This window comes from Trichoplusia ni, chromosome 8, assembly GCF_003590095.1.
Source record: "Trichoplusia ni isolate ovarian cell line Hi5 chromosome 8, tn1, whole genome shotgun sequence".
Taxonomy (NCBI): domain Eukaryota; kingdom Metazoa; phylum Arthropoda; class Insecta; order Lepidoptera; family Noctuidae; genus Trichoplusia; species Trichoplusia ni.
This window is the reverse complement of record NC_039485.1, coordinates 2,649,075-2,671,983: the sequence shown is the minus strand read 5'-3', so window position 1 is coordinate 2,671,983 and position 22,909 is coordinate 2,649,075. Positions and strand designations below refer to the sequence as shown.

Below are 22,909 nucleotides of genomic sequence, written 5' to 3'. Positions count from 1 at the left end.
ATTAATTTAGCAAAAAAATTTAAGTTACAAATATTTTTTGGACGGCGTTATTATAAAATTTTTGCTATTTATTGTCTTTTTTCTATTCCTATCGTCGATCAATAAAATGTTTTAGCAAGTTTGTAATTAAAAAGATCAGCAATACAACTTTATTTTCGTCTGGCATTATCTTACAACAATCTTTTGTTTCAGTAACCTTCTGGATCCTGGCGCTCGACCACGACCTCCGTCTCGTCCGGGGAGAGCTGGCTTATGTCGCTCTGAGTGACCCCGCTGGTACCAAAGTCACGATATGGGATCAGCTGTCAATGGACGAAGGTGAGTCTAATTACTTTATTTGTTTATTGAAGATGTTTAGATGTTAAACAAAGTTGCCGTTACGGTTATTAATTCGTCTGTATATTTTGTATTTGTTTTTGCATCGATTTAGTGAAACAGCTATTATTTGGGAACATGAAACTGTCATCAAGTTTAGCTGATAAGCTTTATAATTTTGGCATCTATAAAACACAAATTAAAAAGTGATTTCAACATACATTGTTAAAACAAATCTAAAGAAAACCTTTCTTTCAATTTTATCCCAAACTCTTACAGCAAACAAAGAAAATAACAAGAAATCCATCCAAAATAACAAACAATTAAACATCGAAAAGTTGCAAAACGAGGTCAAAACAAAGTTAGCCACACATTCTCAAAGCGAATCTCTTGGGAGGCTGCGTAAATAATACGGATTGAGATGATCTGGCCGGCTAAAAGCGTTGTCTTGTAGGTACCGTAGGATTGAGAGCCTTGCCGTCTGACAGATTCAATTTCCTTCAACAGAATGCTTAAATATTTAATTCCGAGTGAAAATTGCACTGGTTTGCTAGGAGAAGCTGATTTGTTGTTGGATGGCTGTCACTATATTCAACTGCGTATATACTGTATTTAAAATAATTGGACGCACCAAATTATATTTAAAAAGCACAGGTCTAAAACTTGACATGGAATATGGCACAATAATAACTGACGTTAGTACAATAAAAAATAAATTTAGCAATTTATTTTGGAAACAAACGATACATTTTGCGAAATAAATAAAATAGCAATATTTCAATGTTAGGTGTACAAAAATGAAAAATATTTTATCTTAGTCAACATATTAGTCAATTTATATTTAAATTTCGTATGTTGTACCGATTAGATATAAGTTACTGATGTTGATAAGTTATGTTTTATGTTTATATGAGTAGTGTAATTGGTTTTTACCGTTCTATTCTATTCAATAAATAAATAAATAAAATATTAGGTGAATACCTAGAAGTTTACTTATAATAAGGTATAACTAATGAGAACTAACCTGCGCCAAGAATTCTTGTAAAACTTAATTAAAGTCGACTCTCATTAACTTCAGTGGTTTGCAATGAGTTAGTTGAGTTCAAGTAACTATTCCACGTAAAATAGTTCGGCACGGTAATATAGAAGGTATAATTAAGTTGCAATTTTAACTACCTAACCTTTCGTGGGTATATTGTTAGTCTTTGTTAAGAATTGGTTACCCTTTCTTTCCTTGACGTTGTGGAACAGAGAGGCTGCTCTACATCTTACAGTGCTCTGACTCGCTTCCACATCTGCAATAGTTTTAAGAGTGTGTGGTAGACTGCAACTTAATGATTTTGCCCCTTAAGGAGTATTAAAATATAAATGGTATAAAAATAGAAATACTGTTTGTAAACTAGCCACTATTTGCTAGTTAATAAACCGTAAAAAACCGTATTTTATTCGATTTAAATCATCCAAAGTTAAAATTGACTCGCACTCTTAATAAGTGCGAGTGAACTCTTCAGTAATCCGAATGAGACGAAAAACTTACATTATGTAATCAACATAATTTGATTCAAATCCTACCTAATTTAAAAGTAGTAAGGTAGGCTAGACTAATAAGCACTTCTGAAAATGAACTGGCCAAACCCGAACGCCATATAAACAAATAAAAAGGTAAATAAAACTATAAAGCAAAAACAATTACACAGAGAGAGTCATTTGCATCGCTATCAATAAAATGTTCACGTTTCTAAAATACGAGTTGCAAACAATCATATTTTGGTTGCCAGTCTAACTTGGCCTTCGCATTGTACCAATTAGTGAAGAATGGCTAAAATTCCAAAGGTCGTGTTGCAATGGCGGTTTTTGAGAACAATCTCTCTCTAAATGTAAAGTAACTTTCGTTATTGTTTCTGCTTTTCGACTGGACTGAAGTTATGAGAAACAAGTGAAAAATATTTTTTACTCTTTTTCTTTAACGTAGCTGTAAAAATACAAAGGAAATTTTGTTGAAAATGTTCGTAAGAAATGACTTTGTTAATTAATTTACTAGTACGTTGCAATTTGTGTATAGCGCTATAATTGTAGGCAAAAGCTATGAAAGAACTTAGCAAACTTAAGCAATTTATTTTTTAGGTGCATACGATTTAATGCCATAAATAATAAAAATTGTGATAATAGGACTAAAAAAACTTTAATTCACGGCACAGCTAAATATATCCAAGAGTGAGGACTGGTTCTCACTAACCGAGCATGACAACAACAACAAGATAGAAAAAAATAGAACCAAATTCCTGATTAATTAAGAAAATATTTTATAAAAAATCTCATCTCATCAACTAACTTGTCACTCGCACTTTCGCACTCTACAAAGTACGAAAACTCTTTAAATATAGAGCCATAAATACGAAGCTTGCGAATACATCTTGACCGTTAAATCCGACAGAATATGTCGGTCCGCTACGTGGTACTACTGAAAGCCTTTCCATGTCATCTCTCAAGCCAACCCCTGTCAAATTTTGATAGATTAGATTTGCCTTACAAACATGATTGACTTATAACCGACAGTTATTACTGAGAACGAGTTTAGATTGTAGTTGAAACTTAAATGGTGTAAAAATATAAAATAAGTGATTGTAGAAAGAAAGTTCATAAGGAGCTTTATATTTGTGGCAGTGTTAAAGATTCACTTCTATTCATTATACACTATTAAAAGAAAAGGGCAATTGACACTAAGCTTGTTGATTGTAAGATGTCAATTTATAATTCCTATATTAACCCCTTCTCCGACCTGTGTGTGTGTGTGTGAGTCATTTCCTATTGTATCTATAGTCTGGATAGCGGAGTTGTTAAAACTACCTTTGACACAGCCAAGTATTTGATCCCACCAAGTATGTGTGTACCAAATCTCTTCACCAATAAGAAAGTTTTATCAGTGACGCAGAATTTTAAAACGAAAATCGATTTTATCGGGGCAATTTGTCAATCCCCAAGTAGAAATTCTTTTGACAGCTCCCTTCACTAATTCGTTCGGGTAATATTTTTGAACGATTTAAAACGTCGATGTTTTCAATGGCAATGATTTATCATGGGAGCATGGGGTTGCTACGGTGCGACATGGAAATTCTTTTACTGAGGAAAAGGGATCAAGCTCAGATTTTGCGTAAAACGCATTCAGTAACCGCTTTATTGCGGAAGCTTACAGTCTTGAGGATAAGTGATATTTTGGGCAAATGACAAATCACTTTTGGAAGGTGTTCCAAAAATTAACAAAGCCTGTTTTTGTACGTTAAGATGTAAACAACGTGGCCGTTAATGTCCTTAAACACATCCCACTTTCATTTGGCATTAAGGACGGCGAGGGCGACAATTTATTCTTACTGAAAGAGAGAAAAATTATAACTTTGTATCGAAAAACGTAATATGCAGCATTGTCAAGAGAAGTTGAGACATATCCATGACAGGGCATGAGCTGGGTCGCACTCAAGATATAGTTTGATTAATTACATTTGTCGACTCTCAAAAGTCACATGTCGTAACTGATGACAAAAACTTTGGAAGTGTCCTTGTACTGTCACACGTTTTCTTAAAGGACGAAATTGTTTTTGTTGTTCGAGAATTTTTCGCTGTATATCTAGTCTGATTTATTTTCTTCTCCTTGAAGTTTGATCAGAGATATGAAATAAAACAACAGAAAACGTTAAAAGGGAAACAAATTAAATTGAACGTGGAAATTATTGTTTTCTAGAAAGGTTTAATTAAATTGTAATTATTCTGATTTATTGAAAGCCTATGAAGAACGCTTCACATCGTCCATTTTGGAAACAAATTCTGTAAACCGTTTATTTTGATTGTCTTCGCCTTTTGTCTTTTTTCCTTAAACTATTTCGTGTTCCAAAACGTATAACCATTTTCGTCTGAAATCTGAGAACTTAAACGCGACTTGAGTGTTTTGTTTGTTCATCCGTTGTCTGTTTATATCCGCGTAAGTAGTTCTTGATCGAATGTCAACCATATTGACTGATACTTGGCGAGTGTTTGTCAATATGACGAAATGTTCTACGCGTTTAGAATCATTTTAGTGAGCGCGTTTAGAGTATATTAGTGGTTCCATACTAGAATGGGGAAAAAACGTAACAATTTTTGCCATTTTGTCTTTCTTACTTTGAATAAAACAGAAAAATCTTGAATAAAGCTTGATAAATGATTTTGCTTCCAAATGTCCCGTCTGATGTTAAGAGAACCCTGATAGTTGTTTTACATGAAGAAGTTGGAAGATGTTCTACATAAAAACATCTACGGTTTTAGCTCGAAGTTCGTCGATTTATTGTCAGACTACGTCTGGAGTAGTGATTTAGGTCTGGAACGATAAATCTTTAAGACTTTACCTGCGAAATGTATTCTATAATAGCTGTGTTGAGTGTGTTCTCAAAAAACTTTAGTTTATGATCGTGATGTACATTTTTTTTGTCCCTTAAACTTAAAAATATTTATACTGCTTCCAAGTGATATCCTTGGAAGTCAGAATAATATTTGGATAAAAAGTCGATTAATTATTTTGTCCAATCCATGAAGCTTTTCCTTTTATTAATCCATTTTCTTTTTAATCAATCCAATCGAATTCAAGATATGACCAAGTTTTTTTTTCACTCTGAAAACTATTTAAAAAATTGACCATATTTTTTTGATTAAAGATCGAGATCGTTTTTATTGATCTTCCCAAATTAGGACTGAAAAATTACTTTACAAAATAAATATTAGTTAAACAGCACCATCAAAACTTTTACTAAAACCTACAAAACACGTTAACCTTGGAAGTATTAAAAGTACTTTCAAGTCAGCCAAATCCTCACCAAAACTTACCTTAATTTCCAGAACACTAAAAGTGCATTTCCTTTGCAGGCGTTCGCAAGCTAAGTGCTTCCTTAGCGACCGGTGCTCGCTCCGGTACTTGGCGTATTGAAGCCCGCTGCGGGGGAGGCTTGGCTCGAGTGGACATCACCGTCGGTAACGGCGTAGGAAGCACTGCTCCCGCCGCTCCTGCCGCTGAGCAGCACTATGTAGAGCTCCGGTTTGCAGACAGTATGAGAAGGCGGTATAAACCTGGACTGCCTTTTGTTGGACGGGTATGTATGCGTAGTTTTGATTTAATTAAGCGTATCAAGTATAAGCTTAGAAAGTAGAGAAGGTAGAGTCCATTATTTAGCAAATAAATAAATCATTAAAAAAAAAACAATATGGCTGCTATAGAACGAAGAGTTAGCATGTGGCAAGACAAATATTTTTCTTTTATACTAATGTGTAGTAATAGTGTAAAATATCATAGCTAATAAACGTCCACGTTCACGTAATGTTCGTGAACTTTTTAAAGGAATTATTTTACTCCGAAAAAACTTATTTGATCATGAAATATCAGTATATGTAGAGCTTAAAAGAATACAGCAAATAAAGAAAGAAGTTTTCTCTACCATGATCGCACAAGACTGGATAAATTATCCTTTTCATCGCACATTTTATTTATTATGAAAGAACTATAATAAATAGCCGCTCGTTAGCTCATTCCGTTAACTTTTAATCGTTTTGACAATTGAAAGGATAATATTGACAAGGACCTGCATGAAGACGTAAAAATAAACATATTAATTTGTTTGCAGTTTATTTTGTGCTCTCTGGTTTTAGCAATATTTTCAAATTGAAAACTAGAATACTACGATAAAATTAGTTAAAAAAACTCAATTGATCTCAAAAATTACCTGGTTCTATTTGCACATGCAAACAGACAGACATAAATGAATTATTTTGTAATAGACCTGTAAACGAAAGAATTGAATAATAATATTTATTTTTATAATAACTATCGTGAGACTGATTCATTATTAAATGATGTAACGGTTTACTCACGCGTATTTATCGGGATAGCCCGACTAGTTTCGGACCCAACCGGAGTCCTTAATCATGAGCAGACGCGGCGGGATCGCAAGTCGAACTGACTCGCGTGAGTAAACCGTTACATCATTTAATAATAATATTTATTATTTAGGAATACGTTATTGTAGTTTCCATAATGTCACACTAACCTCTTTTGTTCTGAACTCCTTGCTTACAAAATTTTAACCTCATCGAATTCAGGTACCAGGTTAACATCGCTCCTTAAACCAAGTTTAACCCCAGGCTGTTCTCACTAAATATTTAAACACACTTCAGATTAAATCTAGTTTCTAAAACCGTTACGTCAAAGCATAACAAGCGTAGAGCACTTTACGAAGCTCTTCACGAAAGGTGTTTTGATGCATGACGTAGTAATTTCCTAGAGATATGACGTCACAAGTATTTGCTCTATAACTCCGTCTCTCCTAGCTTCCTGGATAGGGAATGCTTTAGTATTCATAAATCATGCTTTTGTAAAAATGTCTAGGATGTTTTGGTACCGGTTTTATGAAAATTTTGAGCGTCAAAGTCTTGGGGAAGGTATTGAAATTTTATTAATATTTTTGTTATTCATATTGCATTTCGTGACCAAAATATGGATGTTCAAAATATAATAGTATAAAATATTTTAAAACTGAAACAGATACCTAATATTCTTCACTCCTTTAGTGAAAAAAAATAATTTCAAATTATTTTCTCCTTTAATAAAAATAATTTGATACAGGTAGCAATAAACAATTCAATCTCAATTACTCATTAAATATTAATGTTAAGTCAATATTTCAGCTCATAAAATAGCAAGGTATACGTACCTAACACCATTAAGCTGTCAACGGGAAGGTCCACTTAATTCCAATCGTAAATTTTAAGGTTTACGACAAAATAAAATTATTTTATACTCCTCGTTATTTTTTAATATGTTTAATAAAAACCACATCCATATTCATCTTTCGTCAACGTTAAGGAGAACAATATAATAAATTACAGGGGCTTAACGAAGTGCTTTGTATCGAAAGCTGCTTTTCCTTGGACTGTGTATTGTGGCTTGGTCGACAGGGAGCAATGTATGATGAATACATTGTATTATTAATTGGAGGAAAACCGTTGCGATAGTACTTTTGAAAAATGTTACAGACTGAGCTGTGAATAAATTAAATATCCATAATTATGATTGCTCTCTTCTCAAGATAAAATAAATACATAAATAAATTAATAATAAATAAATAAATTTTATAAATGCCGACAACATCACATACATTGTTCTGAACCCAAAGTAAGTTGCTTAAACACTTGCGTTATGGAATCCAGATACAACGAAGGTACCACAATCACCCAGACCCGAGACAATGTAGAACTGTGAATTTTTACATTGACCCGGGACCTCAGAGCTAGTGTCACCTTGAAACAATACTCGTCAATATATTATGTAATATACTATATGTATTATTTTCGATATAAAGTTATATTATCTGTAACAAAGTTCTTGGCAAAACTTCTTAATATTATCTCAAATCCAAAGTACGTGAATTTGCGTAACAAATATTAATCACATTTAATTATCTCTGTATTTCATATCTGTACCCCTGTCGGCACAGGTTTGGAGTTAAGCCAGGTCGGCTTGGTGAACTTAATGGCTTAATTAAAGACTTAAGTTCACGACACAATATTGTTCTCATTCCGCTGCCGGGTGTACGCTGTTAGTGTTAAGATATGTAGAGGTATTTAAGCATGAGACTGCGGGAATATACTTATGTCTGATTTCTGTGGGATCTGGTTTCATGTGTAGAAGGCAGATTGTTGAATAATTTTGTGGTATACTGACAAACAATGTATGCCAGATTGAATATAGGATTGTGCTTTGATAAAATTCATTTTGGCCTAGGTTAATACAGTTAATTCCTTTTTCCTATAGTATGTATTTTGTGCTCAAGCTAGTCGGTCTAGTGGTTAATGGCCCTGACTGCTAAAGAATCGGCCGTGGATTCGATTTCAAATTCGGGATAGAAGTTTGTGAGATAAGCACAATCATTTAAACTGTCAAGGTGTAATTTATTTATATTAATATGTATATTTAAAAGTATTTTTACCAGTTTTCAAGTATGCTCATACTAAAAAAGTTTGCTTACTTTTACTCTAGATGGTGTTGTGTGTAAGCTGTGGATTTTTCTTTTAAAGCATGTTAAAACTTAGATAGAAATTACATTACAAAAAAAAACAGCTCACTTCATGAATCATGTCATCAAAAATGAATAACTGTATGCTAAATTTACAAAATTCTCTAAAATTGAAGACCACTGTAGTATAGCTACTATGAAAAATAACTATCCTTTAATATCACACCCCTAAATAAAAACAAATTTTATACAAACGTGTTCATTAAAACGAACTTTCACCCTCAGGTCGAAGCAATGAGCACAGAGAAGCGAGTCCGGGTCCGCGTCAAGTTGTACGACGATAAAACCGACATCTACAGCCAAGATATTGACATGTCCACCGGCGAAGGAGGTTTTATCGTCCCCACTGTCATGGCCGACGCGCCGTACGTCAATTTACAGGTGAGATTAAGTTTATTACTGAGAAGGGGCTCTACCTCAGTGCCGCCTTTAAACAGTTATTTTGGAATTGTGGAAGTCAGATTGCTCAGTCAAAAGCAGTTTTTAATAAAATATAGTGCTACTTAAAACTACTTTATGCAGTAGCTGTAGGCACTAGTTGTCAGTGAGTTTTTTTTAAAGCTCGCGATTCTTGCTCTACTGAGTTTTATATCTATACTAGCTAACCCAGCAAACGTTGGTTTGCCTAAAAAAATATTTCTAGCTATACGTATTTTTTAATGCCATATTATAAAAAAAAATAAAAAAAAAAAGTTCCTCCAAAAAATTAATTTTAGTGTGAGCAACCCTTAAAAATTAGGGGTATGAAAAATAAATGTTAGTCGATTCTCAGACCTACTGAATACGCATATAAAATTTGGTAAAAATCGGTTAAGCCGTTTCGGAGGAGTACGGTAACTAACATCGTGACACGGGAATTTTATATATTAGAAGATAGTGGTGGGTTTACCAAAAATACAATCACATGTTTCGCAGTCTGGGTAGCTGTTACACCTAGACATGAATACGCATTTACTTATCACAACACACAGCACATCATCGCGCAACTAGAGTATTTATTGTAACGTTTTGAAAGTGCTTGTAAACCGGCTTACTTTAAATAAAAACTTTTGATTTTGATTTTGACACATAGCGCACTGTGGGTTGTGCTTGGCGACCATTTTCCTATACGTGCAGTCTAGTAGTCGAAAGCGACTATCAATCAAGTTTTGGGTCAAAATCACAGCTAGATTAAAAATGTAGTAACACGGTATATTTTAAAAAAGTAATCAAAACTTTTAAAAATCTTTTGTCTCATTCTTCCCAACTGACAAGTGATTTTTGGCAGTTTCACAATTCGTGACTTAATTTTTTAAAACTGCGTTGGTACGTATTTACGTAGTTTCAATAAGTAAAGATTTTTAAGGGCTCATTTACGTTCGTAGATTTATAATATACATTATTGAATGACCAGCGAAAATGCCTATTTAACCGTGCCCATTGTAATCAGGGGTGTCATTCTCTTTAATTTATGGATTTAATTTCATCGTGTTGAGGGTCTTTAAGGCTATTATTTTTAAACCTTAATCAATAATTGTTTGGACTGTTTTGTAGTTATAATAAACTTTGTGATTTTTCAATTGCTTAAAAATATTTCTTTTCGGTTGGAAATAGACCACTTTATGATATTCTTCCATATTGACGACGTTAATAAATCAACTCTAATTACATCGAAGTAAGCTTCAAATTAGAAACTAATTACAACAAAATTTTGTACTGAACAATTTAATTTCGCATTCCAATATAGATAATTTACTCATTAGTCCGCCCTAATTCCGTTAATGAATAAACATTGTCACAATTGTTCGAACCGTTTAATTGGATCAATCGCATTTAAATGTTTCTAATTATATTATTATCCTAATAGGTGATCTGGCAGTGTAATAATGAAGTTCATTGTGGCATGCTTATAGATCCAAAATAAAGGGATCGATTTGGCATATTCCATACCAATTTTCTAAATAAAAAGTAGATGTAATCATTATAATATGTAATTAATATAATGACGTAATTCAATGTAATAAATTAATAATGAAAAATAGATAGAAACTCAAATTATTGTCCTACGCGGAGATGAAAGTCGCGACACGTCACGCACAGTTTGTTTGGCGTGTTGACTTCAACTACTATTTTTGTTTTCCTTTTAATTTGATACTGTCTATTTTACAAAATGACGACTCTTAAAGAACTCACTGATAAATAAGCAAACACGTGGCCAGTAAATACATTCAATCGGACCACTCAAATGAAATAACGCATCGAATTCACATCAACCAATGAATTGTGTTTAATTCCCATAGATTTCAAGAATACTTTCCTACAGCCTTGCTTTGTCAAGGTCCTTGTATATAAAAACCTTATCACAGGTTCTTGTATTACCAAGCATTTAAAATAGCCTTCCAACAAAGCAGACACTAAAAATACCTATTCTTTTTTACGTATTTTTTCATGCCCGCTTCGATAAGAGTCCTCAATGGTTATCGGGGAAACGTATTAAAAAAACACCCTTCGTTTATTCGTTGCATACATGAAAAACAAAGAAGCGCTGGTTATTTTAAACGAAATTTCAGAGAACTCTGTTTCAAAAATTTGCTTTTTTGGTTGCCAATGATTTTGCTGTACGAAGTATACAAAAATGAAAAAATAGAATAACGCAATGTGTTTTAACATGGTTTTGTAAAATAAACTCTCGATATAAGTATCAGCGACTTCATTATTTTTAAAATTTACTTATTTTCGAATATTTTAAATAGTAACTTCTGATGAAGTCTTTCTTCTTTCCGCCCTAAAGCACAATTTTAAATTTTTCTTTTTTGTTTTTCTTAAATATTCTCAAAAATTCCGAAATTATTCGAAATCTAAGTTTTATTTCAAGTGGGTTTCAGGCACTCTTAGAACGTTACAATAATGATTCTAAGTGCCCTAGGTGCATCAACATGATTGCATGAATCTCAACAGAAATATATCAGCTAAACCACAAGATGTAGCAAATAAATCTAAATTGATTAAACGGATGCTTATTAATAACCTCAGCTCGAGTCGATACAAAATGACCCAATAAAGTTAACAATCTTTTAGGCACGGATGGACGGACCAAACCACCGCATAGATCCGTTCACGTCAGAATTGCCTGTTCGCGCCTTAAACTCTAATTTACTTTAATCGCCTCATTAATTGGGCCAGAAACTTGGAACTTCGATGCCCCGAGCATAGTGGCCGCGAATATAAATGGCCAGATTTTGCGCGAACTGTTTAAATCCTCCCAATCGGTAGAGTGATAGGTCGGTTGTATTAGCAATTCAAATATTTCGTTATAAATACGGCCATATTGTTCGATGCTGTGTTTGTAATGCATGTAATATTAATGTGCAAAATTAGCGGTATGTGTCAGCTGCGTCAACCGTCATCAACTGTGTCATTGACGGTTGACGCAGCAGTCAAAATCTAAAACAACATGTAAAAAAAATGCATTAAAATATGAGGATTTCGTACAAATATTCTAAAGATAAAAAAAAGAAATAGTGATTTTTGAATGTTTGTTATTGTATTTGCAACAGAAGTACAACATCTATATTAATTTCAACGGTGTATTTAATTAAATACTATAGTTTGCCAAAAGGATTATCTTTTGATTTTTAATTTCAATTAAAAAAAGCGATCACAGATGAAATTAGCGTTTTATCCCAGAAAACAAAAAAAGGTACACGACACATCCATGTCACCAACTAGTATTCTATTTACGTAAGGCTACCAAAAGTCCATCAAACGACCGAGAAAAGCAATTATAGTCGGTCTACGAGTGGTTATGACGTTGTCATCAAGCAAATATATCAGTCGGGTATAGGATTGGCAATCCGGCTAAAGTGCTTTTAGGCTCCTGATAACTATCTATGAATTATTATGTGGGCAAACTTGATGTGGTTGGACATACAGACAGGTTGTTTGTTTGTCCGACATACGTGACAATATTATAGGAACCGCGATTTTTTTTTCATGATCGCGGATAGCGATTATGAAAAAACAAATCAAATCAAAGAGAATTTTAAAAAAGGTAAAATGCGAGTCCGGACTCAAGACAGTTATTTTTAAGAAAAAACAGAGCAACGAAAAACCTATCTACAAAAAAAATTGTCACCTATCTAAATCATGACCGTAAGAACGTTGTTTTGCCTCGATCTCAATTTTTAGCATAAGCTGTTAAGGTAAAAGAAATACATCATACGTAATGTCTCTAATTACTAGTTTTCACGGTTCATGAGTGGACCTGGTGCCAGACAGACAGACAGCGATGTACGGAAGTGGGAATGGAAACCTAAGATATGTATTTATCAGTAGATCATTTATAACCATTATTTTATTAATTTCATCTAAAAATATAAGTACCTACTAGTACTAAAAGTAATTTTAAGTCACGATAATGTCATAGATTTCTAAATTAATGATTTCAAATTTCTCTAGGGTTGTCACCAAAACAGAAACACATTTTATCCGATCAAAAAATACTCGCATAACACGGACATTACACCAAATTCTCGTATTGGAAATATATATGTTTTACGTTTTATGTTCGGACATTGTTACAAAGACTGATACATGTTAATCGCAGCCCTTGAATATTCATGGGACGCCATTCGTTTGTGTTAACTGGAGTTTTTGATGTTCAGTTGTCTCGTACAGTTCATATTTTACGTTGCTTGCTTTTGTGTTATGAACTCATTTTCCATTATGATGGCTTTGAAATACTGTGCATTCTGATGGGCAGTGTTTTTGGAATTATATTAGCATGAGTTCGTTTTTTGGACTTTATCTTTATAGAAATATGACTCATTTTGAAATAATCAAGGCATAAATATTTACTTTTATTGAGAGTCGTTAAAGTAATACCAGCATACATACGTCCCACTTCTTGGCACGGGTTCTTTTTGAGCATTAATTACCACGCCAGCTCAATGCGGGTTGGCGATCTCAGTTTCCAATATTTTGTTATTTGTTTCTAAAAGAGACTTTATTTTAATCGATGTGCACATATTTGTTGTCAGGGGTTTCCCATCTTTCATTTAGACATTTTAATAAAGCTAAAGTTTGTCAAATAGAGTAGACAGTCATATTTTTAAGTTAGTTCGTCATTTAAATTTTGCGACTGTGTGTGTCATGGCTTAGCAATTCCTAATGGCTCTACTCATCCCAAATTAGTTGGGTTATTGCTGCCCTAACATGTGTCAGGTTTTAGTTGAAATCCAATTATAACACCATTATCACACAACTTGGCAAGGGAGACATCAGGTGCCTCAATTTGATTTCAAAAACTTTTTAATTGTACTCTTGAATGACGTGAACTTTTTGAAGATGTTTGATTCATGTGAAATATTGGAAAATAAGTTTTATTCCTATTACAAATACGATTGAATTTTAGTCTGATCATTCTCTATCATAATGGTAGTTTTCATCTCGTAAGTATTCATCTATTTTTGTACCTACCATTCAATTTTGCGGATATGTGAAACACAATGGTGGACAAAAAATGGCCATCGTGTGGCAAAACTTTATAAATTGATTCGACTTCGAGGAATCCTCAAATACTGATGCCACGTCGAGACATTCCCATACAAATAAAATACTCATTCGATTCCGCGACGCGTTGAGAACAAAATTACTTATTCAACATCATTACCCCTATTTCATGCCACTGCGTCTTTTATTATATCCTCACAATGATTCTCATTATTCATATCGCAATTCTTTTTTGTAGCTGTTTTTTGAGGGATCTTCTTTTGTTCCTTTTTATCGGTAGACATTTTTTCAGTGAGATTTTCCGGCCTTAGCTTAATTCGTCCAGATAAATTATGCCAAGATAGAGACAAATAATCCAGCACTCCATTAAATCTGGGAACGCAAACGCTTTCAAGAAATTAGCCGACTAATCTCGGGGCTGACTTAAAAGTAGATTATATTTGCTAGAATGCGTGACCTTCTTAAATTTCTTTTGTAATGTAGGTTCCGTGTAAGCTGCCAGCTACTTTGCTGGGTAAATATTTTTAAATTATAAATGAGATTGTTTCGAAAACGGCTTGGGCAAGTTTTGTTTTATTTTCAACAATGTTATAGCTTTTATTAGTGTTTGTTTGCTTCGTATTATTTCATTTTTCATCCGGTCTAGCTTATTTTAATTATTCAGTTTGTTATAGACTGTAAAATAATAATATTTTTATCAAACTTTGAATGATTTCATTTTAGATGTTGAATTTTACATAACTTATTTAATGGAAAACATGAAATCAAAATTAGTATCAATATTTTCTAATTGACCTTTTCTTCGATACAAAAGCTTATAATTACAATTTAACAATCATCACCTCTACCCATATCAAAGATATACCCAATTTGCCACCACAATCACCTTGTCCGCTAAACACTTGCAATACATATTACAATAATCTGGTATTGACAATCGGATTGTCTGCACATAAATTTAATCCCTCCAATCCTTAACAGATTCCATTACTTGACGGTACCAATCAGTTGGCTTCACCAGCTCTTCAATAACATTATTGCTTGTGTGGAAGTAGGACAGCGCTACATGCAGCGTATTGTGTTGTCTCTCTTCCGCAGCTAAACTCTCTTTGTACGGGTCATTGAGCCAGCTAGATGGATTATTCAATCAAACATCATCTATTAGCAGGGATCTAATTATGTTTGATGTTGATATAGAAAATAGATGAGATGAGATCAGTTTGCAATTAATATTATAATGGGAAATTTTGTTACTGTGTGCGATGAGATTAAATTAGGATTTAACTTAATGGTTGTGTTGGTGTTTATACATAATAAGCTACTATATGAAACGTCATGGACGTAAGTCGTACATAGAGCAACAAATTTACAGAGTGGAATAACAAAACCAAAATTGCCTAAAAATGATCTGCTAAAAAAATAAAAAAATATTAATTATGATTTGAAGAAAAAAATCTCTCAAACAGAGACTTATTTTAAAGTAAATAACAGTACAACATTAGTCATAACCACGGAAACCAAAAAGCCTCGTAGGTAATAAACATCAATCCTAAAATAAACACACAAAACGTACAGATTTCCGATCACTTTAAGCAGTAATGGACCTTTTCCAGCCAAATTAGAACCCAAAACTCGACGGCATAAGTTCAAAGAATGTTGCTATCGAAATTCAGCTTGAAACCTATTCATTTGCCGGATTTGCAACTGCGGTCTAACCCCTAGATCATTAATTGAAGTTGAAGACTGTACTAGAGAGTAGTAGAGACCTGTTTGCGGTCCCAATCATAGGAATAGTTTGATTTGAAACTTCATTAGTCTTTAGTTCAGAGCGAATATTGTGAATGTTAGAGTGAGATAGCGCTCTACTTCGTTTAGTTTTCTCTCTCGCTTTTACAACTGAAGTCGTCTAACTTTAGTAGGTCGTATTAGGTCCTCTGATTGCAATTGCAGATTCGACATAACTAAGAACTCAGGTAATTTGCGCAAATGAATTCTTGGCAAAGTGGGATTGCCTTTTGCTGTTACAAGTTTCTCGACGCCATAATTTGTTGGCGACTAATTCTGTGTCGAAGATAAGTTATGGCTGGCGGCTATTGTTTGTCAGACAGAAATTCTATTTCAACTATGGTTAACTCCTAATTCCGTCTCTTGATCACGAGAGTGAAAAAGTTTAATGTAGCTATCATTGCTAACCATAGTCTTTTCGAAAGGCCATATTTATGCAATAAAAAAAGGAATGTAACAAAACATTGCATAACATAACATAACACAACAAACCTAACAAAATGTAACATTTATCGAAAAAACATTAATTTATTTTAGTTATAGGTATATGTCTTTTTCTCTATTTATAAAATATAACGTAGTGCTTTTTATTTTCAACATTCGGATGTTTCAACATTCAATTTAATTTAGAACATCATTTCCATGATATAAAAATAGCAGGTGGCTTTTGTTTGTGATGGTTAGATCCAATCAATTATGTCGCTCGGAAAAAAAACCCAATGTGTGTGAAATGTCATTTTAAATTGCACTATGAACTATTATCAGTAATATCCCTAATCCTTAGTCGAGCTCAGAGCTGGAAATATGATGACTGTTGGTCAATTGATCTAGGTTATTCATAACTTTATCCTAGACTTAAACTAACTTAACTGGGAAAAATTGAGAGCTAGCAATGTTATCCTTGGCGTTTAGTAAACTCAGCGAAATCTACCAAAAGGTATATTAATTGAATGGACTCCAGTCAGAAATGGACTTTAGATTTTGGAGAATCCAATTCCTGTATAAGTTTCATTTTTAATTCAAGTAAATAAGATTAATATCATCGGCGTGCTTGATGTTAGGTAGTTATTTTATTTTCTACCTAACATCTACCTAAAGTCATATTCCTCTTTCCACGATTTCAGACGATCAAGGGACCATGCCCGATAGGGCCCACAATTGCTACTTAGTTATATACAAAACCTTTATACATTGAAGTATTGAGTAAACAAAATGAAGGAAATGAAGTACTGAGTGTTCAATATTGAGAACGTAGTGTTAACGAGTATTAACGACACGCGACAGTCCTTTAAAACTAAATGCAATGTATTCCCCTTACACCATCTAAGACCATATTTACCCAAAATTATATCTACAAGGAAGCTCACAGAACTTGTTACTCTTTTGATCTTGAGAACTAATTTTGGAAGGAACCATAAAGCTCAGTCAACAAGGGCGGCCCAGCGAATCCAATCAATGAGAAGATTAATGAAATTAGTCTGGCAAAGCTGACTTCGCTAAACTTGCTTGTGGTGATCTTTCGAACTAATGTTGGTGTCTAACGAATAAGCGTCTATACAATACTTGGAGTTGTACGTTTTTGGGGTTACGAGTCTTTAGGTTTTGAGAAGTAAATGTTTCACGTAAAAAGACAATTTAGGGAAAAAAACAGGTTTTAAATATTTGTTGCTGAGATGTTTTTTGTATCGAGTTTTGCGTAATCTTCCCATATTTCTTATATTTTTTTTTTCGAGAAAGTAGGTGTCCAAATAAAGGAAAATTCTATTAATGGATATATTATACCTACAGACGTACTCTGCACACTACTCCCCTTGTATACCTACCTCCTACTCCTTACACATAAATAGCCCATTCGCATTCTAATTAGAGACCTCAAACACAACTTCGGCAGTTTAAATTAGAAAACGAAGTAACTGTTTCAAGTTGGAATGGGCTCCAAGATTGTTGAGCAACAATCCGCGAACACATTAGAGGCAATCGATGTTCCCACTTAGTAAAACTACTGGGAACTTATGCAAACGCTATAAGTTCAGTTTAGCGAACTCCAGAGCTGTTAGTAATGACTTATGTCGGCGATGGCACTTGAATTTGAGTTTAATTTTTATGTGCTTAAAGTGGCTTTTTGTTTAAATTTCCTTGGTAGTTTTCTGTAGTTTATGTGAAAGTTCGAAAGGATTTTTGGCTGTATTAGCAAGTCATAGTAGCTTTTCTTGAATAATTTAGAAAAGGTTAAATCAGCGTATTTTATAATGAATAAAATATATCACAGATAGCTCAACTTAAGGCTTGCATTTCAGAAGTTAATATCGTTTATGAAAGCATTCTTCGGATTAAAAGTTATAAAGCGTTTATTGTATTTTTTCTCTTACTTGAGTAAAATCGTGTAAATGATAAATGATAATGATAAATGCTGACAACATCACATACATTGTTCTGAACCCAAAGTAAGTTGCTAAAGCACTTGTGTTATGGAATTCAGATACAACGAAGGTACCACAAGCACCCAGACCCGAGACAATGTAGAAATGTGAATTTTTACATTGACCCGGCCGGGGATCGAACCCGGGACCTCAGAGCTAGCGACACCTTGAAACCGGTGCGTGCGCCACTCGACCACGGAGGTCGTCAAGAAGGTTAAAATTCTTGGTTACTAGTTCTTCTTATTAATGAATGGCGCCGATTGATTCTGAGAATCAAGCATTTTTAACGAAGTCGGCAGTTTTATTCTTGCTGATATTTATGAAGATTCCTTCTTAAGATTTTTTGTACCGAACCTAATTGAACACCTTGTAGATATACTATAAATTGCTCTAAATACTTTTTCTACAAATTATGAGAAGAAAAAAACTGTTGCCTTTAGCAAGAATATTATTGACAACAAAATAGTATACATACATGTCATGTCGTAGTTTTGCAGATACTTTGAATACGTAAATAATATTAAAAATATGAGGTTCAACACCGTTCTATAATTATTTTTCTTTAGAAGTGGTAATATGACCTCAAATTGCGCTATTTTAAGTTCTTGTATTCTTTAAAAGAAATGACTGACGACTAACTTTCCCCTAAAATTTTCCTCTCATAATAATTACATATCAAAGGCACCGAAAATATCAACATTTTTGTAAGAAAAGAAAATGAATATTAAGTGGGTATAAAAAGAAACTTTGTCAGTATCTCTATCAATCACCCTACAGTACGAAGTAGGCACTTAGTACCATTTTTTGTGTGTTTCCAGTGATCAATCTTGAAATATAGATTGATCGCTTTTTTTGCGTAAAATGTGGATACCTATTCTTACAATGTCAATTATTTTATAAGTTATCTTCGAAGATACATCACTTAACGTTCTGGAAAATTTGAATGAAATAGAATAAAAGTATATTTCTTTAGTTTTATTGAGCTCCTCCCTTGAGATCTTGATCCAATGTATTTATTGTAATTCTTATATTCCTGCTTTTGCCTGCACGGATAGCCGAGTGGTTCAGGTCACCACGCCAAACACGCATCCACGAATGCTTGTTCTGAGTCTGGGTGTCTTTGTGCATGTGAATTGTATCTTTGTGAAACCCCCGCAACGCAAGGATTAAATAAGATAATGCGGGAGCTGTTTTTAAAAAAACAGTAAAAAGCAGATTGATATTGAATAGATAGTTTATTCTCTATAATATTTCTGTTTACTATTCCGTGCGAAAATAGCATGTACGTGCATGCTATGCATGTACGCCAGGCTATAAGAATATCATTTATCTATCTTTTAACCAACAATTTTATTTTTTACTAGCTGTTGCCCGCGACTTTGTCTGCGTGATTCTCAAGATATGAAAAACTATGAAGTTTAATAATAACGATCATAGCAAAAATGTAATGCAATATTGAAAATGAAACACTTTTTTTATATTTTAAGCTTCCTTTTTTATTTCTAAATTATAATGAATCTTGTGCGGCCCAAAAACTATCAAATGTTTGAATCTAAATAACGTATGTCGTATAACACATTTCAACGTTTACGATACTATCCTGGTGCTAAATATTTCACAGCTGTTTTAATGACTTTTTCTTATTTAATCCCAAAAAGAGGGGTTTATAACTTTGACATATCTGCCTGCCTGTCTGTCTGTGACATCATAGCTTCCGAACGAATTGAACTATTTTAATTTAAACGTGAATTATGTGCGAGTTTTCGTTTAGACATGTTCGACAAATCGAGCCGTTTAAAAATGGGGGAGGGGGGGGGGTGCAAGTAGGAAAAAATTACAGAAGGTATAACTCAGTCTTAGCAGTTCTGCTAAAAATGTTTTACTTTCGAAATTTTCCATTTACTAATTGGGTGGGTTATGATTCTCGAGCACTTCTTGGGCCACCCTACACCTGAAATTGCTAGATGGATTATGACAGTGATTATGAGGTATCATAAAATTATTATAGTACTGTCACCAAAGAGGTAAACCAGAACCATATTACTGAGGCCCCGGTGACCGTTTGTCTGTCTGTCACCTGGCTGTTTCTCAGGAACAGTGATAGCCAGACAGTTCTTATTTTCACACACGATGCTTTCTGACGATATAAAAAAGATGTCAAATTATTTTTGTGGACGGAGCTGATGAAGTGAGAGTCGGGCTCGGTATCTGTGGATTTTACAAAGTGTCATAAGATATAAGATTTTGCAAAATTGCGCCCAGATAAACGGTTTCCTGAAACACGTTATGTTTGATTGTCCTCTTAATATTAAAACTGATCTTCCTCACAAACATTTGGAATATTTCCAGATTAAAAAAGTTGGTAAACGTGTTATCTTGGCCCCCTGGTGTTTTGATCATGATTTGCCTTTGTATTGCTGATAAATAAATAGCGTGATAATAAAAAAAAATATCAGTCACCCCTTTTTTAAAAATTGACAATGACAAAAATCTAAAGTATAGGATATGTGTAATTTATGATGTTACGACAAAGCAAAATATGAACATAAAAGTGACTTCATGTGCATGAGTTCTATTTACTGTACCAATTTACAAAGAAAAATTAGGTATTTTATTCGTTAACATACCTGACGATCATTGAAGTAAAATACCTACCGTCATCCCTACTGCATAAATGGAACTTAAATAAAGACTACATGAGGTTGGTTATGAGGTTACGCTGTCGATACCGACAGCCAAAATGAATTCTCCAGACATTGTATGACGGATGTATGTGCTGATAGCTACACGCTATTATCAGCCTTATTGGGGAAATTTCCAAAAATATGTTCCTAATCCACGTCGGCTTAGGGATCTCAGAGACTTATTCAGTCTCGTTCCTTGCCCTGTTTTTACCAGGCTACGAAAGAAGTAAATTTTAAATAAGTAGAAAAAAGAATAAATTGTTTCAGGATTTTTTGGAAGGACCACGTGTGCGGTCTCTATAATGGCGAATGTAGACCGATCAAATCGTTAAAATATTGAAAAATCCCAGGTATCAGTAGACATTATTCTAGCAATAGATACATAATGTCTATTCATTGATAGCTTTGGTCTTATAGATCTCTCACATTGCATACCTATTATGCAGTTTTTATGCAAGTTTTCTGGGGTTTTTTTATCCGAAATACTTTTGGCCTATGTAATGTTGCAAATTTAAGAAAAAAAAATGTTGCTATTTGTTACAGATGAACCAAGGTAGTAATTAACTGTGTCGTTCAGTAATTTTTTGTTATGCATAATTATAGATGAGATCAATGTGAACTAAATGCAACTTTGGGTTGAGTGTCACTACGAATGTTTTGATCTTGAAGTAGCATCGCCAACATTACCGAGCTAAAAACATAGGTATATACTCCTATCGTAAATAAATACAAAATCATATTACGGCATTCCACATTTGAACTTGAGCAATTTTTGTACATCAATAAAAATAAAAAGAATTTAAGTTCCTTTCTTTCAAGAATGTACTGATTACGGTAACAATTGCATAAAAAAAACATATTAGTTTATGTTTCTTTTAGTTTACGTGTGAAATAGTCGCGGTGGGCCTATATCAGACTTGAAAGAGAATAAAATGACTAATTTTGTGAAAATGGTTTATTTTCGAAAAATCCTATTATTGCTCTGCCAAAAGTCTTAAGATAAATAGAGTGATTTTTTTTTTTGTAAATTGGTGACCGTGCTGCCTACTACTCAATGGGGTGAAAATACACCTCATAATTGTATTACACGATGTTACGGGTGAGTCCAAAAATTTAAAACTTTACTGCTCATGCCCCCTGCATAGTAGCGTTATGATTTTTGTATATTTGTTGTATCATGTGTACGATAAGGTTCATGCAAAATTTTAACGAAATATATTCAGTAGTTTATAAGATACATTGATATTTGTTAATAGATATAAAAGGCTCCTGCTCACCCCCTGTAACGAAAAGCGGGATAATAAGTAAAAAGTATGTTGACCGGACCTCTTGTTGATATTCTCTGAAAATTTGAATCAAATTTATCCAGTACTTTCCGAGATCTTTCCGGACATACATACAGACAAACAGACAAAGAGACAAAAATTCTAAAAATCATATTTTCGGCATCGGAATCGTTCGTAGACCACCCGGCAATTATTCTTTTTAAAAAATATTCAATGTACAGTTTTCATTTTTCTACAATTTTATTATATGTATAGATATATTTTACTAATAAATATACCATAAAGCTATTACTGTCAGACTATCAACTTTATACACACTAAACAACTCTAATAAAATTCAAAACTCGATACACGGATTCAAATTGATAAAAACTTGTGTTTTTATTCAGCTCAGTAGCTTGCCAACTCCGACCCGCTATCTGAGACCGTACGCTAAGTTGGAAACTTTTCTACGAGTAATAAACCACATTTAGTGTTGTTTTATGAGTGAAATCTGCGTTTTATAACGTAACATAACTTATGATGCTATAGAAATCATATTCTGAAGTTAAGCACCGTGCTTTAGATGTCTGTGAATAAATTGTTGGGGTTTTATTCATAGTTTTAGTTTAATGGTTTTTAGGATTCTATACTTGAAAGGGGAAAACTGAACCCTACTATTGCGGCTACGCTGTCTATCCGTCTGTCACCAGGCTGCATCTCATGAACCGTGATTTGTAGACTATTGAAATTATCCCAGATTGTATGTATTGGTACTCGTTATAGTAACAAATATGAAAAACATCTAGATAAAGCATCGCCCAGTACGTTTATAAATGGGTGCCAACAGTCTGGCTATA

General features: G+C 33.6%; 1 protein-coding gene across 1 annotated transcript in view; it reads left to right on the top strand.

The window, feature by feature from the left end:
* The window catches only part of LOC113497044 (C3 and PZP-like alpha-2-macroglobulin domain-containing protein 8), a 143,864-nt gene that overhangs the window by 69,860 nt on the left and 51,095 nt on the right, over positions 1–22,909 (top strand). Inside the window, exons 5-7 of the mRNA XM_026876479.1 lie at positions 193–318; positions 5,206–5,429; positions 8,631–8,786. Of these exons, the coding sequence (XP_026732280.1) occupies positions 193–318; positions 5,206–5,429; positions 8,631–8,786 (506 nt within the window). The remainder of the gene's footprint in view (positions 1–192; positions 319–5,205; positions 5,430–8,630; positions 8,787–22,909) is intronic.